This window comes from Eufriesea mexicana, unplaced genomic scaffold, assembly GCF_001483705.2.
Source record: "Eufriesea mexicana isolate 0111107269 unplaced genomic scaffold, ASM148370v2 scaffold124, whole genome shotgun sequence".
Taxonomy (NCBI): Eukaryota; Metazoa; Arthropoda; class Insecta; order Hymenoptera; family Apidae; genus Eufriesea; species Eufriesea mexicana.
Window position 1 is genome coordinate 4,047,023 of NW_016908357.1, and position 25,124 is coordinate 4,072,146.

Consider the following 25,124-nt stretch of genomic DNA (forward strand, 5'->3'; position numbering starts at 1 on the left):
AGCGATTAGGGCGCGAAGCGAGTGGAAAATTTGAAATTAAAAACGTGCAACCACGCAAAAGGAGAGCATCTTTTGGACGATTTTACTCGTTCATGAGGCCTCTTTCGCAGAGATTTACGCGTTGCGTTGACGGCTTTGTAGTTGGACGCGACGTCCCACATATCTCAGTCCAAACGCACGACGCAAACGAGAATTGTCCTTTCCTTAGATCTCGAATTTATCGCGGTGACCATTACGTTGTGTAAATCACCCAAGACAAGAGTCCTTGGTAGAAATTAGTCGTCGAGAATCTAAAACTCTCGTTGTGAAGTGAAATCGAGTCGGGCCAACCATCGATAGCGCTTCGTACATCATACCTGACACACGATGACACCGATTCCAGTAGCCATTCTTATATAAAGCGATCTATAATTCCGCGAAATTGATTCATCGTAATAGTTACGAATCAATTACCGAAAGTCGGGTGTGAACCAGTCACCGAGAATTCTATCTCTGATTCAGAGGTGGGTTAAGAAGTTAAAATAAACCAAGGGCTTTTTATTAACGTTCAAAATGGAAATCGAATGGAATCAACTCGCGAGGTACGGAGGGTGGCAGCTTTTCGTGGTACTCGTACTTTTTCGTTCCTTTTCTCATTCTGTACCACGGTACCGACGCGAACGCACATTTTGCTGCATTTCCATGGCAGAATTAGCAGGAGACAGATAAATAGTGGACGAGAAGCAGGAACATTGAGTGGGCGTGGACCCTGCAGGAAGTAATGGATCAAACTCACGGGCAACGGTCCTCTGCGCAAACTTACGAATTTGTTACCACGTGAGGGAAGCATGTGGATTCTGTAACAATTACTCCCCTTCACATTGGTAACAATATCTGAATTAAGTGGAAACAATTACCCATTATTACACAGCGTGTAATAACCGCGAGGTTGAAAGACACAAGGTAATCTTAGCCTTTCGCGTTGGCATCAGATTATTTGCGTCGTTGTACGTTGTCACAGATTTTACGACATGTTTTATTGATTGTTTACCCGTGGCTTAATGAGAAATTTCTAGACAATGAGAGACAATTAAAGCTTCACAGCGTTGGTTAGAATACCGTATGATTATGACTCTAAAAGAGTGATTGCATATTTACAAACGATCCGCGTGATACTATTTCAGTACCGATACTACATTCGTCTCTCTGCTGTACAATCGAGATATCTTCATTAATCGCATGATTTAAGGAAATATAAATACGCAGCAGCTACCGTACGGTGTCTTAAATAATAGTCTTTCAACTGAAATAACGCGATTGTTTGTCGTTAACGAATTAAAACATCTTCCGAGCTTTTGACCCTCTGTTTTCTCTCGATATCACTTTATTAACCAAGTAATTTGACAAAGCAAACACAAGTGTGCAGCACCTGTATAATTTGTTCAGTTACACCGTATAATCTTGCAAAACAGCGCCTGTCATTAAATTCAATACCGCAAACCCCATTTTATATCTCCTTTCCTCATACTTTATGATCTGTTTAGAGATGGATACGTTTAACTTTATTACGAATATTAATCCCCTTTCTTTGTCTTAGAAATTCTCGTAGGAATTCCAATTAGTCAATAACATCTCCGCAATACGAGCTTCGCAAATTAATTAATACTTCGGGTTTAAACCTTGCTTACCGTAACACATTTCTGGTTCAGGGGAAGTAGAACAAACCATATCGGCATCGTCGAACTCGATTTCCTCTGTCATGGACACGGAGGAATCTGGCGCTACCAATTTCCGCCCGTCCGAATCATTTGCTGTTCAAATTAATTTCATTCCTTAATTTCCCTCTTTAACTTTTCAACGATAAGCAAGAGAATTTACGTGCACTTACATTCGTGACCATGCAGATACGTTTCGGCTTGAATGGGTACGCGAGTGTCCTCTTCGACAGCCTTCTTGCTCGGCGCTAGTAGACTCTCGATGCTGAAGGAACATACCTTCGGATTTCCGACCAATTCGATCGACTCTTTGCTGCTTTCCGACGTTTTCACGCGTTCTTCCGACATCCTGATTTCTCAAATATTCCTCACTGTCATCTAGATCTTATCACCGTTCGGTGTTCCGATCACCGAGTGATCCTCCTCGATATTTTGATCTACGTCCAGTGCTTCTCTGAGTGTCTTTTAAAACTCACTGCACATGTCGCCACAACGCTTATCACTGTCGCATCACAAGCACTACCTGTCTGGACGATCGTTGGCAAGTTTAATTTACAAGCGACCAACGAAACATTTTCAGTTTCGTCGAATGGAAGATAGGACGAGGTGACTGACGAGGTCCTGAGTAACGGGATCGATTCAGACCATTCATAGATACCCTGTGATCCGTTCGCGGGATTAGAGTCGAAACCAGCGACTGATTGTCGGGGTTGCTCGCGATGTCCAACAATATTTTTTTTGGCAGCCAAGTCAAATTCTTCGTTCCTCGAGGCGGTGTCGAAAAGCCACGTGCTCATGACGTCACTGTGTGTTCGACCAATCCGAAGTAAGATTGGGCGGTTCTTGGCAAGCACGTGCGTTTCTGGAAGGAGCCCTAATGATCTCGTACAGCGCGACGGTAGCAGTCACTAAACGGTGGTAATGAGGTATCCATAAATTTCTGTCACCGCCATGAAACGCTATTTAATAATTGTCTTGACAGTAGGCGAACCTAGTTTGATATCAATTTCCGATCTGTTGCGTCCATATCGTATGCGATTCTAGGAATACCTCGACTTTATGGAGCCTCGTTTCATTTTAGTTTGAAAAATATGCAGGCCTGTAATTTCTTTTTAATATTCTAATCGTAGATCAATGTTACGATGCAAACGTAACGATAATGTATTGGGAAAAGTGTGGAAGGAATGCAAATAAGAAATGCAACGTACCGAGTACCCGCGATCAGCCAATTGCTATGAATTTGTGCATACTGAGGGGGATGGGAAATCGAACGAGTCGAAGGAATCGAAGGAACATGTTTCATCGGAATTCCCATGAATTCCTGTAAAATTCTGCTATGCGAGAAATTTATCATTGCGGGGGCAGTGTACAATCGGTCTTATATCTCATGAGATTATCGGATGCACAATTGCATATATTAACAGGACGATGATAGGGATGATAGAATGATACAAGAACTGTTGACAGACGTGAAACTTGGCTACGATCATTCGTACCAGCGAAGTACATTGCAGAAATTTGTTTGAAACTTCTGCTCGCCAAGTTGTGATTCTTCCGAATAAATTAGGACCAGAAATATTGGCATGGGATAAATTCTGATTTAAATATATTTATATCACGCTTCGCTTCTATTAATCTTCCTACTTGCGATATTTAAAAACGAGGAAGAAAATAAAACAATTAAAAGTTCGACATTTTTCAACGTGACGAACGCATTTCGATGTAGCATAGTAAGACAGCAAGCTGTTGAAAGGACCAGGAGGTGTGTCTCTAAGATCGCGTTACCCAGACGACACTCCTCTCTCAGGTTCTGCGATATGTTATATTGCCAGAAAGCTGAAACCTTTCAAGGAACAAGCCAGCCAAAATGTTTGTTAATTTTACGCTTAATTGGTGCCACAATCGACAGTACCAAGGTAGGAAGGGTGTAAATTATTGCTTCTTCCGAACCTGTCAACCGCAAAACAAGACGGTTCAGACACTTCTCTGGCATTTGTTTCCCCTCGCCTTGAACATATTTTTGGAATCACGTTTCGTCAGACGAAAAATCGCACGTCATGATTCCATGTTCTCACCGTTGTAATAAACTGTCGTGTATCGTCTTACCAACTAGTTGGCGCCATTAAACGTCTGCTTTGTGGAACCACAAAACAATGATCTCGCGATGTCTCTGGCATCAGGGTGTAACAGAATGAAAATTCACGTGCGAATTTTTTGTACTTTTTTTCTTTTTTATTTATATTTTAACAGAATAAAAGCTTTCTAATCGGTACATTTCATTTTTCATCGTAAAATAAAACATAACGAGGTTACTATCCATAATACAATTCTTGTTACACGAAAATATATCGTAACTTTGATTAATATGATATAACAAAATAATTTTTATTCCAAGAAAATCTCAAAACATATATACTAACTTAAAAACCCTCAATATGTTTGACACACATAATACGAATACAGGGATGCATATTCGAAATTCCTTTCGAGATATAAGCTTATCTTTCGCATCGCAGTTGATTAATTGCGTTTGGTCCTTATATCGTTTTTTAACTTATTAAAATCGATTATTGATTTAACATTTCGTAAGGTGATATTAAATCGTGTAAAATCGGATGCGTTTCTAGCGAATATACAACACAAATAAACCTTTTTCCACAAATAAAATATTTCATAAATTCAGGCAAAGCGTGACATCGTAATTATGATCGTAATTGATGACACCCAATTGCAGTGCAATACAACGAAATTATATAAAAGTTTAACAAAATATATTTAAATTGAAGATGTAATTTCTGTTATATATCTAAAATTCTGATTAGTGAAACAGTAAAGCTCGTTAGAACTTTATTGATTTGTAATAATCTACATTTGTTGCGTGGAATTCCCGTTCCATGTATTATTTTCATCATTATCATCCCCACTTGAATGCAGTCTATGTATATTTCCTTCAGTTTTGATAGTTGCACTTCCTTGACTACCTAAATATCTTCTAACCAAACTAAATATCACAAATAATATTTAATGTCCATATTAGTGTGAAATTTGAGTAATTTGAATATGTAACCTACCCTGATGTACTGGCAATATTTTGAACATTTGATGTAACTGTTTCCCCTGCATTCTTTCCTGCATCTTTATTTTCAGCAGAATTGCTTGATTCTTTCTTTGTACTTTTACGTGAATCTCCGGTGAAAAATCTTAACAGGTAATAGTACACAGCTGTGAAAATTGCAAAAGTGGACCAAACAAACTGCGGTAGTATATGAACATCGCTTGCAGATGACACATTTGTTGTAACATTCGACTGAAATCATAAATCGAAACAATGAAGAATCTTTCGAGAACGATCAAAGTGTAAATATTTTTTCGAAATATAAATTGAAATTACGTTTTTCAATGGCAGAATTAAAATAACTGCTGTAGGAACTAATTCCAATTCTAAAAGAGTTTTATCGTCATCTTCATTTGTTAATTCTCGTCTAGGGAAATGACGGAATGGTAAATTAATGTTCTTTACGACGTAAGTACGTAAATCACGTAAAGTATTTGTTGGTTCAAACTGTGCGATGTAAGGATTACCAGATGGCAATCGGAATTGTATTCTACTGATAGTTGCCATGGAAATCGGTGGTTCAGATGGTTCTGAATCATTTTGTGGTTGTACATGCTGCTATATTTAATAAGATTATATTTTGTCAATATATATATATATATATGTATATAAAAAGAATAAATCTATTTATCTTTTTAAGATAAAAAGAGCACACAAACCTGCTGTATAGCTACTTTCTGTTTTCTTTCTAATTTGTCCTGAGCAATTTGTTGCAATACTTTTTCCCTGGCTACTGCATCGGCTGCTTTTTCTTTCATTTTCTCTTCATAAGCTTGTTTTATTTCAAAATCTTGCTGTTTCTGTCGTAATTTTTGTACGCCGCGACCAACTTTACGACGTTCTATTTCTCTTTCTTTTTCTTTTCTTGCTTCTTCTTCTATACGTTGTTTATTTTGCAATTCTATTAACCGTTGAGCTCTTGCAATTTTTTCCTAAAGATATATAATATTTTGGTATCTTTCCTTTAACATTATTTACATAAAGTTATTTAAGCATAAACATACCTCTGTTGTTAATTCTTTGGCAGGTATCACCTTTGTTTCATTAACTGGTTCTGATGGTTCATTGACTTTTAAACTTGTGGATGCTTCTTCTTTAACATCATTTTTAATTATATTGTTACTCTCACTTTCCGATGTTATTGGGGCTTCTACATTTGATTTTATTACATTATCATTCTTTTTATCTACATCAATCATTACATTAGAATTAATAGCATTGTCAGCAGATGTAGCTTTCTGTTCTGCATTTATCAAATTAACGGATGCATTTTTATTCTTTCCTACTTTTGATAACACTAAATCAATCTTAGTAACTAAATCAGTTGCTGATGTGTAACCAGCAATAATTTCCAAAGGTGTACCATTTTCACCAATAAAAAATAAAGATGGAACAGGCACCAATTGATCTGATTAAAAATCTGTAGGAAAATATGTAATTTTATTAGAATTTATGTGGTATATCTACTTTTTTAGCGAATTACACAAAGATTATTAAAAATATTATGTCAAAGGATACAAATCTGAGCAAAAAATCTGTATGTATCGGAACCACTTTCCAATCGAATTGCTACAAAATCTTCTTGTTCCAAACGACAAGAAACTTCTGTAGTATTGATTGCTTCGGCAATTTGTGCAGATGTGTCATCTTTTCCTGTAAATAGATGACAAAACTATTTGTCTTAAACCATTAATGAAATATGTGAAATATAATTTTCAAAATATATGAAAACAAGGGGAAGCTTATAAGTATATTTAGAATGAAAAGCAGAAGTTGGTGTTAATGAAAAATAAGCAATAACACATTGAGTATCACCTTAACCTAACATTACAGATATATACCTTCGACAAACACGACGAAAATCGCTTTCCTAGATTTTGATGTTGCCACAGCTTCATTGATGCTACCTTCAAACCACTTCATTTTCTTTGTTAAATTATAGGTATTTATGTTCTATTGTGCTATCAATTGATAATGACGTAATGAAAAAGTGGTTTATTCACTAGAAATTTTCCTTAGAACTTGACGTTTCAAAATCTACGTAAGGTTTGGGTAGGTTACTATTGGATTGTATTAATGAATCAATCCATTGTATCAAAAATGATTTTCGTTTTATTTTTACTGTAATTTAATTAAATACATAATAATGTAAATAATGCAAACATCTTTAATTATAATTGTATATGAATTTGCAAAAATGAGCTTTATGTGATACAAGCCAAAGTCACATCATAGTGACGTATAATAGTTACCAGCCAATTGCGGATTAGTTTCGTTGTTAAATCGATGAAAATTCTGTTGGTTGAAAGACAACCTTTAAGTTTCAAGGCTAAATAAGAACCAGTGGATATGGACCATTTTAGAGTGATCAGTGTGTAAATAAGGATGCGAGTTAGTAAGTGAAAAAGTTATAAAATTTATATATGAACCATTTATTGCCTATGTCTCGAGAACAATATAACTAAATAATGGCCCATTTTGTAAGGAAAGGTAAGTGTTGATGCCATTCTTTTCTTATCATGGTTAAAATGTATTCTTCCAAATATCGAAAATGGAAGCGGTACATAGTATTATTTTGTTGGCTATACTGTTTGTATCGCCATGTTTCTCACTTTCCGTTGGATTGCCAGAAGGAATAGTGGAATAAAATGTGGTAATGGCGAGTGCGTCTGTTCCGCATATTTGATGTTGTGATAAAGTTGGGCGTACGCGTCCGCCTTATCAGTCGTGACAAAGTTTTTTTTTCTTTCGAGTATGTCGACTTAATTTTGATACATACACGTAGTTTTTAAAGAAATATAACCGACAATAAAAAGAATAAAGTGTCCAGTGTACGATGTCGGTGATTCATTATCGGAATATGGAAGTACACGACAGATAATAGAAGATAATCGTATTATAGAAAGAGAATTTACTACTTTATATATTTCACAACACGTGCACTTCTTTCGCCATATTCACTTTCTAATACGTGAAAAAGAATTTTAAGCGTGCTATTATATTAGAAGTAATCGATACGCGACCGTAAACGTATAACAAGATAATATGAAATCGGAACGAGCATGAAGGTAACTGTGTGTTTCGACAACGTCAGAGTGGTGGTTCCTTGTGGGGATGGAACCCTACTGGTTAAAGATTTAATGCATGAGGCTACTTTAAGGTATAAAAAGGCAACTGGGAAAAATGATAGTGCATTAACCATAAATAGCTTGTCGTCTTTAACTGGAGGTGGTCTCCTGGATCCAGATGATAGGTTATGTGATGTAGCTGATGACAGAGAGCAAATTGTTGCTCATTTTGTCAGTGCCGATGTTACACATGCTGGTGGTGATGGGGCAAGTTCAGTTGGAACAAATAGTCCTGATTTTTTTCATTCAGATGGTAAAGAACCATCTTACACAATTGATACACATTCCTCTATTCCTGTCAGTGGTATTAAAAGAGAAAGCACCAAAAGATTGTCAATGCATGCACTGTCAACCAGAGAACCTTGTTTAACCACATATTCTGCTCAGTCCCTTCCCAGGGAGTCTCGACGTAGAGAACCACTGGGACAAGATGCCAAAGTGTCATTTGAGTATGCAAATGCTAATATAGAGCCAGGAGATCAAGGAGAAATTCGAGAAATTGTGATAAAGAATGAAGCAGGACCACTGGGGCTTCATGTGGTGCCATGTTATGACTTGTTGGGTAACGACCAGGGGCTCAGAGTTGAAGGTATTGAACCTAATGGTAGAATTGCTAGAGATGGACAGATCGATCTGCACGATAAGATTATTAAAATAAATGGCCACAATTTACTGCATATACCATTCTCTAAAGTGCAAGAGATTTTTCGTACCTGTATGACAGAACCGTGTTTACAAATTTCTGTGGTAAAGCATAAGAAACCACACGAGAAATCAATGCATAAAAATCATGGCAATACTAGTGGAGGATCAGAAAAAGAAATCGACGATAACGTTAAAAGACTTCAATGTAGCAATTATAATTTGTTACAGACTGCAAATACCCGTAAGATTGGACGTATGATAGAAATAGAATTAACAAAAGGAAGCAATGGCCTTGGATTCAGTGTTACAACACGTGATAATCCTGCAGGAGGTCATTGTCCAATATATATTAAAAATATATTACCAAAAGGTGCTGCAGTTGAAGATGGTCGATTGAGGCCTGGAGACAGGTTATTGGAAGTGAATAATAAAGAAATGACCGGTAAAAGTCAAGCCGAAGTGGTTTCACTTCTCAGAAGTATCCCACCTGGTGGGAAAGTAAGAATGGTGGTGTCACGTCAGGAAGAAATTTCCTCCAGTATTCCAGATTCTCATTCTCATGTTACTTCTACAAGTCAAGCCTCAGAAGTTACAGATAATTCGAAATATTGGAATACAGTGAATACATCACCGATAAAAAAGAACACCGAAGTCCAAGATAAAATTAATACCCATAATTATGATAAGTGTACTTTTAAACCAGTGAAATCTACATCAGAAGATATTGTTTTATCACCACGTAAAAATCGTATGATATTAACTTTAGATATACCGGTACATGATTCAGAGAAAGCTGGATTAGGTGTTAGTGTTAAAGGAAAGACTACCAACACTGATGAAAACACTAACATGGATTTAGGAATTTTTATTAAAAGTGTCCTTCATGGAGGTGCAGCCTCTAGGGATGGAAGGTTGAGGACCAATGATCAATTGCTCAATGTTAATGGAGTATCATTATTAGGACTGTCAAACTCAGATGCAATGGAAACACTGAGAAGAGCGATGCTCAATACAAACAGCTCTGTAACTGGGGTGATTACACTTACAATAGCCAGGAGAATATCATCCTACGATGGAAGCGACAAAAATTTGCCAGAAAGCTTGTCCTCTCACTGTAAACTCGAATCAGCGAACAGTATATACATATCCGATTCCACGAAAAACAGTGAGGGTCGGGTGAAGGAGAAGAACAATTTGAATTCCCAGTCAGACATTTTAGACAATGGTGGATTATTGTCTTGCGTGACGGCATCTCCGTGGAATCCAGTTATCGATAGATTAACCGAACAGTATAATAAGAATAGTTTAAGAAACGAAAGTTACTGCATCGCTACCAATAAAACGTGGATAGAACCTGTGAGTAACGTGAAGAAGATTACGATAGGACAGCGCGAGGATCGCGCGGAACCAGTATTGCTAGAAGACTCCAATGAACCGCAGTGCAATGAAGCTAAACGAAACACAGACGATAAAGATAGTCAGTATTCAGGAGACCCAACGTACGATAGTCAGTTATCCTTGGAGGAGTTTAACTCTTCTTCCAATAAGTTTTCCCGCGACGCTTTAGGTAGGCAGAGCATGTCGGAGAAGCGACATGCAGCTTTAGACGCCAAGAACACCGATACTTATAAGAGAAATAAAAAATTACGAGAGGGGCGCGAGAATAAGAACCAAGAACAAGCGAATCAAAAGCTTTCGAATCAGTCGATCGATTCGGAAGATCAAACTAGACGGATCTGTAAGACGGATAATTACGATAAGAATAAAAATAAAGGTACTACCGAGGGCAGTACGGCAAGCGAGAGTAGTATGAAACGATACGAAAAATCTGTGGATCCTGCTCACTCGGAATACGTATACACTATACCTGGATGTAATAATAAGTACACTTCACCGAGGAAACACTGGCTCGTTGACGATGTACATGGCGAGATAACGAGTAGCAATAATTTTAAGGACGATCGCGACGGTTTTACAAATAGTCGGGGGGACGTGAAACAAGCATCTCTCAATTCAGCTTTAGATGATCGATACAAACGTTCGCGAAAGAAAGGGGGCATACGTTCGATGCTTCGATTAGGCAAGAATAGGAAATCGCTCAATTTCGGTGATAGTATAGAAGCTCGTCACGAACCCAGTAATTATTGCAGCGGAACGATCAATTATATCGCATAATATACGAAAGGGAATTTATAACGTAGATACGGAATTCAAAATATACATAAACGTACTTGTGCATAACACCTAGAAACACATATTATACACGGAATATACACATTTTAACACACATCGCACGTGCGCGCGTACACGTACACACGTATATAGTTTATACTTAAATATGTATGATTTGTTCCAAAGTGCCTTATATCATTGCAAAACAAATTTATTCTGTATATATAATTTTTGTATTTGTCTTCAATTCGTACCGATCATGTATCTATTTTTAAAATAAAACTATGCACGTAATATAAGCAGTGTGTAAGTTGAATAACCGCTAATTTCGAAACGGGAAGTATTATCGATAAAATATCCGGCTACGATTTCGATAACGTTAAAGAATCATCGTGAATTCCAACCTCGTAACTAAAAGAAGCAACGTTCGATACAAACAGTGTATTACCAAGCTCGGCAGAATTACAGTAGGTACATTAATTAAACGGATAGCAGAGGAATATAGCTTCGTTACAAGCACAATACGTTTCGTCTGTTCTAGCACTTCAGTTGATCCCGAATCAATTACTGCACCAACAGAAGCGTTATAGAGGGAAGATAAATATTAGAAAACCGAAAATATATTACAAAAAGGCGGTGTTAAATAAACTTTTAACACCGTTTTTCGCTAATCCCAACGAGGGAAAGACTTGGGAGCAATGGTGTGCAGAATCAAGATCTACTACGGACAATTTCCAGCTTGGAACTTATGAAAAAATCATAGCGAAAGATGTACGTAATTGGCTTGATAAATCTAAAATGGTCGTGTGCTTGCACGTGAACAGTATCAAACAGTTGGATATGTTTGATACCGAAGTTGCATTATTCAAACAAAATATGTATTATAAACGTTATGGGAGTCAAATCGTGCAACATGCCATTAAGGATTCCCCCTTCGAAGGTCTTGCTCCTTTAGTTAGCAATTATACTGCGTTTATATTTAGTGCTGAAATTAAAACAACAGCTTTGGAGAGTATTCTTAAGAAAAACAAGAAACTACTTGTAATAGGTAAGTAATACGGAGAAATGATCGCAGGATGATTTTATTAGCTAATTAACTCTTTTCTTGTAGGTGGAGTGTTGGAAGGGCAAGTGATGAAATTAGATGATTTTAGGAGATACGGAGAAATGGATATTACGACGGCGCAATCATATTTGGTTCAAACATTACAGAATGCAGCAGGCGGGAACCTGAATCGACAACTCACATATCATCAATCGATGCTGCTGACACGACTGAATCAGATCGGTACAATTGAGACAACGTCAGACGATAAGAAATAAACAATCGGTGCCTGTATAATTGCAAAGCTACCTGTATCTATAATTTATTATACGTTCATGTTGCACACGAAGCTTCAAGTAAAGTACAATTTATTCTCCCGTGCTCTTTGTGACGATAAAAAATAAGAACGATCGTTGGAATCTGAGGTCTCTTATTATTTTTATTACTTCCAATTCCATGAAGGACGGTTCCGCGATAAGGTTAATCGTTGAGCAAGCAGCGTATGTGACGAATACGTATGTAACTTATCAGTACCAGTTTTATCGGTTATCAAACTCGTTATTAAATACATATCAAGCCTTTGGACGCTTTGACTAGTGGTTTCTCCCGTTGCACGGGATCGTTGATAACGTTATAAAAATATTTTGGCTCAGGGTGCACTGCATTTCCTTCTATTGTATACACCGTTGGTCGTACGTCGTTGCGGTAATTGTATCTTTTGATGGTTCTCAGTGACAGTAATTGCAACGAGGATGACACTTGACTCCATTTTCTCCGCATCTACAGCCCCCGGTTGTGTCCCCTTTTCCCTGTGAACCCCCCCAAAATACGATCAATAAAGAAATAAAACAATCAAGTCATAACTGCATCTATTAATATCTCGATATCGAACAATCACTATTACGTATCGATTACTCACTCCTGGACCCCAACGTGGGCCTCTTGTTACCCAGCATATCTCGGTTTTGCACATTGAACAGCGTAACCAATCGCAACCCCACTTTTTCATCAATACCACTGCACACGTGGGACACGCGAGTGCTTCACCCCTGTCCACCATTTCCTCCAGCATCTCGGCTGTTCTTCTCGACTCGTGATCCGTTTCTTTCGATAGTCTTAACTCTTGTTGGTATTGCTTGCAGTTTTTACCAGCATGAATGGCCTATAGCATAGATATTTGTTTGAAAAATTGTGTCGAATTCGAATATTCGTGAACGAAATAGCGTTATTAAGCTTCGTTTTATGACCTGACAAGTGAGACAATTGTTTGCACCGCACACAGGACAGAGGAAGTTGTTTACATCGTCGTCGTAGATACACCAACCAGGACAGTCTGGAGTTTTACAGTGGAACGCGTTGTTTCCAGCATTATTCTCCGCTTGAGCGATTGATTTCGCTAGATGTTGCTGATAGACTTCCGGTTCGACGAGCTAGAGGTATCATGTATTATATCTCTTTTCTTTTCTCTCTTACGTTTCGCTAATGAATTTTAATGCTCAACTTACAGCTTTAATTTCACGTTCCTGGAGAGTCGACTCGCAGGTGTATTGCGAGTCTCTGTAAGGACATTTCACTTCGGCTTCTTCGCAGTATCGAATCGTATTAGCAATACATGACCTGAGAAAGATTACTCGTGGATAATTGGTATAACGTGTTACGATATCGTTTGAAATTTTAATCGAAAACCACAGGTGTGTATACCTGCAGAAAATATGTAAGCAGTCCCTCAAAATTACTCCTTCGCGAGGGCCGTATGTAACGAAGCATACGGGACATTCTATCGGTTCGGAGTTTGGTATGACGTCGCAATTTTCCAAAGAAATTAATTCCTCGTACCTGTCCATCTTTACTTCCACTGGTGTGTCTCTCTCCTCTGTCCCCTATTTGCAATATTTTTTTTTTCTATTTATTTTCGTTTTATATTATATAAAAACGTATCAACAGGTCGAACGAAAAGTATTACCTGAGGTTCCTCGACTTCTTCGTGATCTTCTTCCACGATCTGCAATACTTCCGTAGACGTACCTGAATCATCGTTTATCACATTTGGCACTTCCTCCGCACCGCTAGCTTTCTCTACCTGTGCCATATTTTCAGCTCTCAATTCTGCAATCAAATGAACGTTAATTGTCCAGGTGCCAATTTTACGTTTATTATTCGGTTGTTTGTTTCTGTTTACCTGGAGCCACGAGGTATAAAAATATAGGAGAGCCGTTAACGGCCTGTAGTTCGTTCAGACTCGCCTCATCGCGATCTGCCAGATTTTTACCGATGATCCATCGCTGCACGTTCGTCGGGATTTCGAATTCCGTGTGTATCTTTGCTTTCAGCTCCGCCACCGTCATCCTGCTCGGCAGCTGTTATTATATTTTGGCTTAGTATGACATCTAATATCGCGATATGGATTGGCAAACCTTGGCTACCTTGTTTCGAGTAGGTGTCGCTATTTACCTGAAGTGGTATCGGTCCCTGGTGGGCAAGCTTGTCTTCAATGTACATATTGACTTTAATCAACTGATCTTTGAGACGGGCTGATCGTTGTCGAATCACGGAACAATGGATCTTAAGCCGTGCTAGCTCCTTTGCTAAACCGGCCGCTTGTTGATGGTGGCCAGATGCAATTGCCGCTTCTAACTTTCTGAGTAATCGGTTTATGGCCAGCGTATTCATATTTTTACCCGCTGAATTGTCATCTGCGACAGACAGAGAACACGAGCGTTAGAATGGTAAGAGGGAAAAACGCGAGAGAGTAGATAATAAATTTAGACGAATGATTCATAGGGAAAATCCCGCAACTATCTGGGGCAAACGACTTAATTAACGTTACCTTCTTCGCTATCTTCGAACGTGTCATCTTTGACAGTGAGCTTTTGTTCATTTGTCGTAGGTACTTTCGTTATCTCGTCGGCACGATCGGTTTTTGCAACGTTATTTCGCGTGGAATTGGCGCGTTCTTTCGGCGAGGGAGGAACATGTGCGTTCGCGTAGATTGATTGTTCGATCACATTGGCGTAAGTGTTTTCGCTGAACCCGGTTCTCGTCGTTTTTGTTGCCTCGATTTCAGCAAAATCCCGCGGTCGTATCAGCTGGAACGTATTTTTCACCAATCCGGAGCCACCTAGATTTTTTCCGGACGTTTTATAGACGACGTTCTCTTGCTTCCATCCCGAGGTGGATGGCTGGTCCACGGATGTACAGGGCTGATTCAATTTCCGTATATTTCCACTCGTTTGTACCGAACACGACACCTTCTGTTTGTCCAGGTCGTAATCGTTTTTCAGCGCGATATTCTCGACTTTCGTCACCGCGGAAACGAAATACGTAGTCTTGCCAGGGCCAGTCGCAGTCTCTTTCGTTGCAGCTGGTTTCTCCGTCACGTCGGTGTTACGTGTCACAATCTTGCCAGGCTTCGAACGCTTTGGTAACGAGTGTTTCATTTCCTTCAACATCTCCTTTAAATCCGTTGTAATTGGATCCTCGATGGTGTTCAATAACGGCGACTTGGCCTTACCCGATTTCGTTTTCGCATTCGGATCGGCCGGTCGAGAGGTATCCTCGACGGGTATCGATTTTTCCGGCAGTAGCCCGCTCTTTGTCTTAGCGTCTTTCTCCGCCTCCACTAGGATATCGAGCACTTTAGTTACCTTACTTGATATTCCGGCCTCCTCCTCGTGAACTTTACCTCTCTGATTAGTGGCTGTCGCGTTCGTGCGGGCCGCCCTGCGATCGATAAATTTCAACTCTTTCATACGCAACTGCTTGTCGATCTCGTCGAATATATCCGAGAATTCTTTCTGAACGCCGTCGAATCGTTGCTTGTCCAACTTCTTCGGCTCCTCAAAGATATTCGACGCACCGTGCTCCTTTCCATCCGCGCAACTACGAGCGAACAAGTGTCTCCGGTGATCGTCGTTGCTCCCTTTTGTCTCCCTTTCCTTCCTGTCACCGTGTACTTCCGGTTTGAATCGAATTTTTTCCTCCATCGCAGCAGCGGCTCCATCCTTCTGATGAATCTGATCGTTCATTCGATTCGCTGCCAGTTGGCTTTGCAGGAACGATATTCGATTGGAAGTTTCGCTGGCCAACCGATCGTTTTGCTCTTTCGCCAAGCCAACCCTGGCTGCCGAGGCTTTAGCAGCCATTTCCGTATTCTCCGATCGGCTTCTAGATGCCTTTTGCTGCGGCGGAAAGTATCTAGAAATGTCTTTCTCGATGTGACTGGTTTGTCCACTGGCAGACTGAACGGAAAATCTCGGATGATCCTTCCAATCGTTGGCATGCTCGAAAGCTTTCGCGTTCCTCACCACGTCCCGTTCGAATTTCGACGTCTGCTGATCCCTGGCGTTCCTCGCGAAGAAATTCGCGTTCACCGTGACCTTGGTGATGTTGCTGATGGCGTTGAACTTGGAGATCAATGCTCGCGTGCCACGTCTGGGCGACGAGCTCTCCATCGCAGACGTGACGATGTCCTGGACGAGTTCCTCGTTCATCTCGTTCCTCTTTTCGAACGCGTCGACGAATCTGGAAGACTTGAGCAGCATCGAGGCCCTAGCTCGTGCCTGTTCCTCCTGCACGATCGCCGCGGCTTCTTTGTCGAGTTCGCTGATGTTTGTTAGAATCGATAGACCGGATCTTCGTTTCGCTTCCCTCTTTCTGTCCTCCGCTTGGCCTCCGCCACGATGGAAGAAGCTGAGCCGGGACAAAGAGGCGTCCACGGAGTAACTCGTAGAGGAGGCCGTGTTCGTGGCTGCGCATTCTTCTTTTATTTCGATCGAGGAGCTTGTTGGCCCACGGAGGACATCGCCCCTCCTGGACCCTCCGGAATCCCGAGAATGTTCGAAGACGCTCCGTTTGTACCAAGGTCGTGGCATGGCTGTGCTCAGAGTTCCAATGCTAGACGACACAGACGGGTTGTCCTGAAGAATGGCGATGTCCGACGAGCCGGCACTCGTGTCCCTCGCGTTCTTCTCCTTCGTGTTTCGCTTCGGCTCTCTTTTCGGCAATAGAACGCCCCCTTGTAGGACCAGCGTGTCGTTGCTGAGAGTTTGCACGTCTTCGGTGTCTGGTCTGGTTTCTACGTCCATTCCGCCATCGGTAACCTGATCCTCGCGCTTTTTCTCACACGAATTACCCTCGACCACCTTTTCTGGCGGCTTCGGCGCGCGTCGCTTTCGCCTGCTGCTGTTCCTCGGTGTTTCGCGGGCATCTACCTCTGTTGCTTTGATCGCGGTAACGGGAGGATTCGGTGCTCGCCGTTTCCCTTTCACGTGCACCCTTCTACGGGTAGAATTCACGCTGTAATGAGCTTTCCGGTCGTCTAGCCTTTTCAACGACTCTATCAATCGCCGATCGGGAAGCGGCAGATTTCCGCAGGAGTTGAATGTAGTGGATGGTTGCAGCGAGTATCTCGCGGTGATGTCTCTTCTGTGGGAGTGAGCGTTCGTGGGCAACGTGCAGGCAACGTCCGCTAATTCGTTCTCTTTGTTACCAACTGTAACCTTCGAAGCTCCAGCCGCGAACGGGCCAACTTCGGCCGCCTGTTTCAGTATATCTAACGATAATCCATTGCACCTGCCCAGAGTGCCAGCGTGAAAGGCGAAACTGCGAACGGTGGTGGTGCTGTAAAACGTGTCTACGCTCTCCACGCTGGACGAGACGCTTCGTTGTCGTCCATTATCATTCTCCTCGTATTTCTCGATGGTCTTTCGTCGTTTGTCCACCGTCGACTCCCGATTCCCGGACCGTTTGAACCACTTGAACAGGGAGAACCTCGCGTTACCGCGTCCTCCCTCGTGAACGTTACGCGCTTCGTGATCTACGGACGCTTCCGTCGCGACCACGTCCGACGTTCTTCCTTCCCGGTCGCTGATCCGTACGCCATTGGAGAATGTGCTCGGCTCGATGCTGCATGCGGCCCGCTGTACCATTCTTACTCACCGCATATTCCCTCTCGCAGCCAGCTCCGCCCCACTGCTCATCCAGTGCTCTGCATAGTTCTTTATTTAGATTCACTCGAATGTGGTTTTAACTTCCTTCCAGTTCGTCGTCTGTAGGTAAAAGCAAACTCGTGGAACCTTCGAAGAATCTTGCGGTATTTCACACGCATCGGTCGTACACGCTGGCCTTATCACACCACCCGTTCTCGCCACCCCTTCACCCTCTCGCCGCTGTTCCTCGTCTAACCTGTCCTCTCGCTTTCTACGTGTCTATCCGACGTCTCTGGTTCGGTTAGGTGTTTTTAGCTTATCCACCAACGCCAATAAGAGGGAAATTCAGCAGACAACGACGGTTGCCGGGTACGGACGCAAACTTGCGCGGAACATCGTGTTCCGATCGAGTTACGCGTTTCCCCGGCGTGTACGTGCGAGGAATGTATCGCGGAACGGTAAATCGACTGACGAATTTCGCTGCGAAACCGTCGGCGACGCTGCCGAACACGCACGACAAAGATACTCTTCGCTTCGCTATTAATAGTCGGGCCTTCTCCTGCCGTGGGTTATTTTCAAGTCCACTCTCTTGCTGTCTGCGCGCCCGCTGTCCGAAATCAAAACAGAGAAATACGGTCGTACGCGCGCCACTTTCAACCACGAGCAACAGCGTTTAGCTCGTTGACGAATATTCTTACCGTTCGTAGAAACCATTCTTCCCGCGGTGTCTCGCGATCGGCAATCTCGATTTACCTTCGAGGAAAATAGAACGCGAGCCAAACCTAACCCGTGCCGATCTACATGCGAGGCACGAGTGTACTTCGAAGAGGGAACTCGGTTGAATGAACGTTCCTTTACGACCCGCGATTCAGTTTCCCCTCGCCATTTTTCCTTCCGATATAAAATCGATGGGTGCTGAAATAGGGCCGTAGCATAAATCACCGATGACGCGAATGCTTAATAGACCATGGGCCGGATTTATACGCAAACAGCTTAAACCGTCCGATTTACATCGTCGCGGAGATTTGTACCACGGTATATGCAAACGCCGCTCTCGCCCACGGTATTATTTTGGGATTTGACTAATCCCGTGAGAGGGCATGGACCAGCGCGGTGATCATCAGCGTCTCGTTTTTGAGCTAGCCGATACCGGCTCCCAAACGAATAAGTGTCGTTTTCTGTCGTTTGAAAAATATCCAAACTAGCGAACACGTCATGCGATATCCGATGCTCCGCGTTCAACCAAACGCTTTATTGCGCATTTACACTCCCAATCGCCGAGCTACCGAGTGCCTTTTGCATTCGTCATTTCTCCTATCTTCTCTGCCATCCACCCGAAATAACGGAACGTCCGGTTTCCCGCGATATTTTCTATTACAACGTACAAAAATAAACGATACATCGGACTAGATCTTGGCCTGTCAAACGATACAACCGAAAATAGACCTCTCCGGTGCTGGTCATTCGCGCAATTGTACTCTCCGTTGATAACCTCCCGCTGTAAGATCATCGTAACGATCTTCCGTTTCCTCGCTGCATCGCTCGCCTTTGTAAGAGCGCGATTAATCCAGCGGGCAAGGGATCTCGCGAAGGCTGAAAGCCGCTCGTCTCTGTGTATTCGGTATTAACGAAATTTTTCGGTGATAACGCGGTTTTCAGGCCCCGTTTGGAAATTAACCGAGCGAGCATTTTTAATTACATTTACTCGGGAGGAAGAAAGGCATCAACGAGAGCCAACCGGCGGCCTTTAGCCCCGCGAACCGACCTAAGTACGTTTGCTCAAGAGTTTGCACCGCGGCAGGTATCTCGAAAGCCAAAGCGGTTTCTCTGCAAACATAACGCGCGCCGGTCCCGTGTGCACACGCACTCCGCGTGCATTTACGCTCGCTCACACAAACGGCGATGAAGCACAATACCGGGGTGGTTGTGGGGTGCACAGTGGGAAAGATTCATCCGTGAAAAAAGGGACGACAGGCGCTGCTCCGCGTGAAAAACGCCACCGTGTTTCTATATTTTATTTAATTACTCGACAACATTCAAAGTCGTTCCCCCGGTGGACCGTGCTGCCGCTTCCCGTTAAGAGGTTTCATTTAAACGAGCCACAAGATGCGTCATTTTTCTCTTGCTCTCGCGATCCTTTGAAAGAGCGCGAGTCGGCGTCAAACAACCCCGTGTACACGGGCACCGGCCATTATTCCCGTCTGTCCGCGCTCGCATCTTCACGGCGCGTTTAAATTGACCTATACAGAGCGTCCTCTTATCTTATCCTCTCCACGCGATCATCCCTTAACCGGACCGTCTATCGTTCATCGTAATCGACATCGATAATACGTGGGTTGCCGATGGAACATCGAGCGTGTTATAGTTGCGCGTTTCTGATACGGCTTCTCTCGGGCAGCCGCCAACACTGCCGAACTATCGCGTCCTCGTGGAAATTATCATTCCTTCTCGATTTCGTTCGATTATTGCGAGCAATGAGACGGCGAAGAGCGAACGACGTCGCCAAATAAAGTCTCCGAAAAGGCATCCTCGAGTGCTCCGCGCGATGGAGCCTAGACACGCTCACAGCCCGCTCCGCGTGTACGTTCACGAACGAACGACGCCGCGACGCCGGCGTGTGCGCGGTCTTAGCTCACTTTTATTGTCGGAAGCCGAACTGGAGCGCAAGAGTCTACTACTACCCTCGTGTACCCTCTTCTCGCTCCCCGCTCCCCCTTTCTCTCTCTTTCTTCCTCTTATTCAGGAGTTTATTTCGCGAATCCACCCACCGCCTCTCCGGCTTGGCTCGAACCCTGCTTCCATGCTACGTAGCAACGCCATATCGCGTCCTGAATACAAATCGCGATGTTTCCTTTCGCGAGTTTCCCGAAGACTTTCAGGACGCGATCATTACCATTAATGAAGAAGTCAACGGTGCATCGGGCTCTTCTCGCTGTCCCTCTTACCATTTCGTTCGAGCATCGAGACTCCGAGGAAGCTCTCGCGGTTGTAACCCACGCTCTTTCCACGCTTTCTTTCTCCCTGCTTCTAACGGCCCTCTTCTTCTCGCATAATTCACCGCGCAGTGGCAGGGCGCGGGCCGTGGAGGAAGTTCCGCGACCGATCGTAATGCATGATTATTCCCTCCGGTATCGAGGCACCGGTTATACCCGCGATTTACAATTTTTATGCCAGCTCCCCGGCAGAGCGCTACAAGTCGCGGCCAGCCGACCGGCGTGTCGTTGAACTTTCGAAAGGTCGCTGCTGCGGCGCCGTGCCATTGCTTAAAATTTAGTTACCCGTTGGATCCGGCCGATGTTTTATTCAGCTACGTGCGCAGGGCCGACGTCGTGCTTACCCGGGAACAGGGATACAAATTAATCGGGGATCCGGGACAATTTTTGCTCCCGCACCCTCTGCCCCCTGTGCTCTCTCGCCCTTTACCAGCCGGTGGCGAAAAGTTTCCCGGCGTGTAAAACGGGATGTCGATCGCGGCGGCGAGGTACCTTCGTTCGGCCCACGCTCCTTTTCGCTCTCGAATCAAAATTAAAGAGGACCCCGGACCGAGACCATCCACCGTTCGTCCGCCTAGTCGACCGTGAAAAGTTGCTCGCGGGGCTTAGCTATCGCTGTTTGTTCTCGTTACATTTTTCCTTCGACTTTTCACCCGACCGTTTTAGTTTTACCTCGGATTTCGTGCATATCTCGCGAAATTTTACTCCCCGACGGCCGCGTTAGAGTACAGGGTGTTAGTTTAACGGGAAGTTCTTTCTTCGCGCGATATGCAAACGAAAGCAGCCGTCGATGATTCTGAATTCTCAAACTGTTTGATAAGAGATCGCGGGGCGTTCGATATGGAAATTCGATCACATTCGCGTCTATGGCGCCTACTCCGCAACGTATTGCGAGACTTACACGTCCGGACCATCTTTTTCTACTTTTATTCTATACCGTAACGTATTCGCGAGACATAAATTCGCGTATATGCCCGTCGATTAGGGATTCTCTTGAGAAAATCGAGAATTTTTCACAGACGCTTCTCCTGCATTGACGAATGAAAATTTATTCCGAGTTTGTTTACTTCCATCTTGGTTTGTTTACGTTCTGGACTGACGTATTTATTTATTCCCAGGTGAAGAAGAGGAATATTGCCATTGAAGAATAACAGCAACATTGGTATCGACGAAGATACTATTCGAACGGTAGTAACTGACCTTTGACGACATTGAAAAACATCGAGAGCCAACGAATTCGTCTAGAAATGGACTGCAGATGGACCACGTCAGAAAAACAAAGGGTAAGTTTTCTTGAAAATTTTTTCGAGCAAACTATACGTATTAGGGAATAATTATTCACCGTGAAACTTTAATCGAGTATAATGGCACTGTGTAATTCTTATTTTACGCAAATCGTTTAATCTAATCGATCGTTGAACCCTCCTCCTCCTAAATATCTCCGTTATAGGTTAAACGTATACTTCATCGTTGCAATTGTCACGTTTCTAAAACTCGCAGGATCGTGCTTAGAGTTCGATAGATCTTCCGTAACGACGTTATTACTAGGTTATAACGGTATTTCCTGAGGTAGCTCGGATGAAGGGAAAGGGGAACCTAGGAGACTTGTACTTCGCACGATCTGTTCGTCTTAGCTCGGGAAACAGAAGGACTTGCGATACGTGAGGGAAAGTACTTCTTAGACGGACTTCGACTTGTGTGTCGGCCCTCGAACCCTTTGGCTATCTCCTTAGTTACACCGTTGTTCCGTACGTGAGCAAGATAGTTAGATTGTCTTCTCGAAGTTATCCACTGTTCGCGAAATTAGACCCCCGGCTTCTCTCTTCACCATGTCCATACGTACCGCAAGCTGCGAGCGTGTTTCTGCAATATCCGCAGTTGCTCGCTGATGAATACACGCTGGCTGGCGTGTTAGCGAGCCCGGCCTGACGAGGATTCACGAAATAATCGCTGATACGCGCGTGCCAAATTACATTGCCGCGTAAATTTGTTTCGCGACGCTGCGAAATAAATTATGAATCGCGCGCCGCGGTCCGCCTCTTTATTCCGACGCGAAATTCGATTTCTCTGTCGTTTTAACGTTGTCACATTCGGCCGGCAACCAATTACCGTTTCGATAATCATCAAATTAAAAGCGGGCTTAGCCGACCGGTAGATCGATAGACGAATTCTCATCGTGGTAATCTTCGCTGCGTAAATTCCAATTCCTCGTCCACGCACCGCGTTCCACATTCACCGTTCCTCTCGATTAATAATCTTCGCTTGGCATCGACGTCGGAATCTTTTTCCAGCGTTTCCCTTCGAGATAACCTTATCGGCGCGTTATCATCCTCGTCCGATGTTCCAAATGTTTCTTCGGCCGCGATATCGGCGGCTTCGATCAGCTATGAAATTGATTCGCGGTATATCTTCCGCTTCAATCTCGCGGCGTGCATTGAATGCGTTTCACGCCCCAAACTGACGTATCACCGATAGTCTTTCGAACGTATTAACCGAAAACGCATGCGATCAGCAGAAGGCCGAATGATCATTTATCAGGAAGGGTAGCAGATCGATCCTGATAATCGGCGAACGTTCGAGGGGTTAGGGGTTGAAACCCTCCTACGAGTGGCCGATTTGGAGAACGTAATCGCGCTTATCTTCGTTGTTCGTTCTATTTGCCAATGGGTACAGGTCGACTGGCTATTATTCCGGCGTTCGTTATCGGGCAGAACGATCCTCGACAGGTCGCGGATAATAATCAGGACGAAAAGCGCGTGTTACACTCTGTTCCATCGCACGTGCGGACATTCTATACGCCCGGTCGATTCGTTGCCATTCGTCTGTCGTCAAATTAATTGTTATCCGGTGTATTTGTTAAAATGCGGTCTCACGTTGAATCGACGATGGAACAGGCTTGTCGTTCATCGCGTTTGTTTCCACGAAACAACCGTCCTCAGGGACGAACGATTATTAATAACACGCGGTTATATATTTGCTGTACATTAATTAACGCGATGGGTGAACGACGTATCGAATAAACTCGAGCGTGTCGTGCTCCATTGAAAGGAAACAACTCGACGATTTCTGTTCCTCTCGTTCCGACGTTTCAGCCTACGCCACGCGAAAAAGAAAACGCATCGCGCCGTAGCATAACCGAGTAATTTTCCACGGAATCGTAGGAATACCCGCGCGATCGGCACAAGCCGAGGCTCGCAAATCTACGCGCATTGCAGCCGAGTCTATACCCGAAACCGATCGTTTTGCATATGAAATGCCGTAGTTGTTCGCAAATGATTATTAGAAGCGGGTACAGGACAGCCGTTACGCGGCAATGTCCCTGCCAGCACTTGGGCATGAAATAATTGTATCCCGTTGCGGTGATCGAACTGAATTAATCAACGTGAATGGACGTGGTAGATTCAATTAAGCTTCTCCGTTTGTCCTTCCCTCGAGATTCATCCGCGGCACTTTTTACCACGCAGACACGATCGTTCGCTTTCCAATACCGCCAGCCGCTCTATATATCTATCTTTTTATCGTTTTCGCTGCCATTAATTGCGACTTGCCCGGTTACACGGTGGACATAAATTTTTATCCGGCCCTTCGCGTCGAGAACGATCGCGCCCGCCGTCTTGCCTGTCGGCGAGAAATGCTTCTACCAACGATATTCCCGATTCACCACGGCGTATATTCGAGATTTGCCGACGACGTATCGTTATTTCGACAACGTTTCAACAATTATCAAACAATCGAGCGAACCACGGACACGTGTAGCCAGCGAGCTTTCGATTGTCAAGGCTCGATTGCATTAAGCTTTCCGGTGGAGAGGCGCCGGTTTAATCGGTAAATCCCGGCAATTTTGATGTCCGTGAAATAACCCGGTACCCCGTGGTAATGATATGGACAGGATATCAATACGCTCTGTTACAGACACCGAGCACCGTTGCCTGCCGGCTATCGACCGTAAATTGTGACACGATTAATAATTGAGCGCACTTTTAAAGCGGTCCCTCCGCTGTGTCTCGTACAAAAGAATAACCTGTCCGTTCGTAATAATTTATCAGTCGATCCAGGCTTTGAATCTTCCGTATTAATATCAAACAGCGCACGGTTTACGTCCCTGCGGTTTATATCCGTGGCTGTATCGAACACCGTGTCCTCGTCTCATTTACAATGGGAAATCAGAGGAAATACTCTTCCGTATTTCACCGTCGATACTTTAATGCCATCCGAGAGATCAGTCAGCTCCCCTCGCGTACCCCAGACACCTCGCGGCGTCGCGACGCCGAGTAACAACTCGAATTTTTCATCTGGCCGTAACTTATCGCCCAAGGACCACCGTGTCAGCCTCCCGATCCGCGGGCAACTCGATATTTCCACTCGATATTTCCACATCGATATCGACCATCGAGACGTTAGAGCG

The 25,124-nt window shown here is 43.3% G+C and overlaps 5 protein-coding genes across 7 annotated transcripts in view; 2 read left to right on the forward strand and 3 right to left on the reverse strand.

Annotated features, from left to right (window-relative positions):
* The window catches only part of LOC108555511 (homeobox protein ceh-19), a 6,707-nt gene extending 4,665 nt beyond the window's left edge, over positions 1–2,042 (reverse strand). For both annotated transcript variants that reach the window (XM_017911170.1, XM_017911172.1), the window contains exons 1-2: positions 1,868–2,042; positions 1,668–1,790 (exon numbers count right to left, since the gene is read on the reverse strand). In XM_017911170.1, the coding sequence (XP_017766659.1) occupies positions 1,668–1,790; positions 1,868–2,042 (298 nt within the window). The remainder of the gene's footprint in view (positions 1–1,667; positions 1,791–1,867) is intronic.
* A 2,094-nt stretch (positions 2,043–4,136) lies between these two features.
* Positions 4,137–6,842, reverse strand: LOC108555470 (UBX domain-containing protein 4). 2 transcript variants are annotated; one of them, XM_017911120.1, is made up of 7 exons: positions 6,651–6,842; positions 6,328–6,462; positions 5,814–6,217; positions 5,469–5,741; positions 5,086–5,364; positions 4,766–5,001; positions 4,137–4,695 (listed from the first exon to the last, which is right to left on the reverse strand). In XM_017911120.1, the coding sequence occupies exons 1-7, from the start codon at positions 6,730–6,732 to the stop codon at positions 4,560–4,562; spliced, it is 1,545 nt and encodes a 514-aa protein (XP_017766609.1). In that variant the 5' UTR covers positions 6,733–6,842; the 3' UTR covers positions 4,137–4,559. The 2 variants fall into 2 exon arrangements, with proteins under 2 accessions (XP_017766609.1, XP_017766608.1); XM_017911119.1 differs by having other exon boundaries at positions 5,086–5,367.
* Positions 6,843–7,426: 584 nt separating this feature from the next.
* LOC108555566 (partitioning defective 3 homolog) lies at positions 7,427–11,347 on the forward strand. Its single transcript, XM_017911294.1, has 2 exons — positions 7,427–11,221; positions 11,296–11,347. Exon 1 carries the CDS (start codon positions 7,872–7,874, stop codon positions 10,755–10,757), a length of 2,886 nt encoding a protein of 961 aa, XP_017766783.1. The 5' UTR covers positions 7,427–7,871; the 3' UTR covers positions 10,758–11,221; positions 11,296–11,347.
* Positions 11,348–11,552: 205 nt separating this feature from the next.
* Positions 11,553–12,077, forward strand: LOC108555417 (39S ribosomal protein L10, mitochondrial). Its single transcript, XM_017911044.1, has 2 exons — positions 11,553–11,802; positions 11,866–12,077. The coding sequence occupies exons 1-2, from the start codon at positions 11,553–11,555 to the stop codon at positions 12,075–12,077; spliced, it is 462 nt and encodes a 153-aa protein (XP_017766533.1).
* Positions 12,078–12,218: 141 nt separating this feature from the next.
* On the reverse strand, positions 12,219–18,214 carry LOC108555565 (uncharacterized). Its single transcript, XM_017911293.1, has 9 exons — positions 14,627–18,214; positions 14,251–14,492; positions 13,979–14,156; positions 13,763–13,905; positions 13,501–13,679; positions 13,305–13,416; positions 13,047–13,229; positions 12,719–12,961; positions 12,219–12,608 (listed from the first exon to the last, which is right to left on the reverse strand). Exons 1-9 carry the CDS (start codon positions 17,724–17,726, stop codon positions 12,528–12,530), a joined length of 4,461 nt encoding a protein of 1,486 aa, XP_017766782.1. The 5' UTR covers positions 17,727–18,214; the 3' UTR covers positions 12,219–12,527.
* Between the last annotated feature and the right edge of the window lie 6,910 nt (positions 18,215–25,124).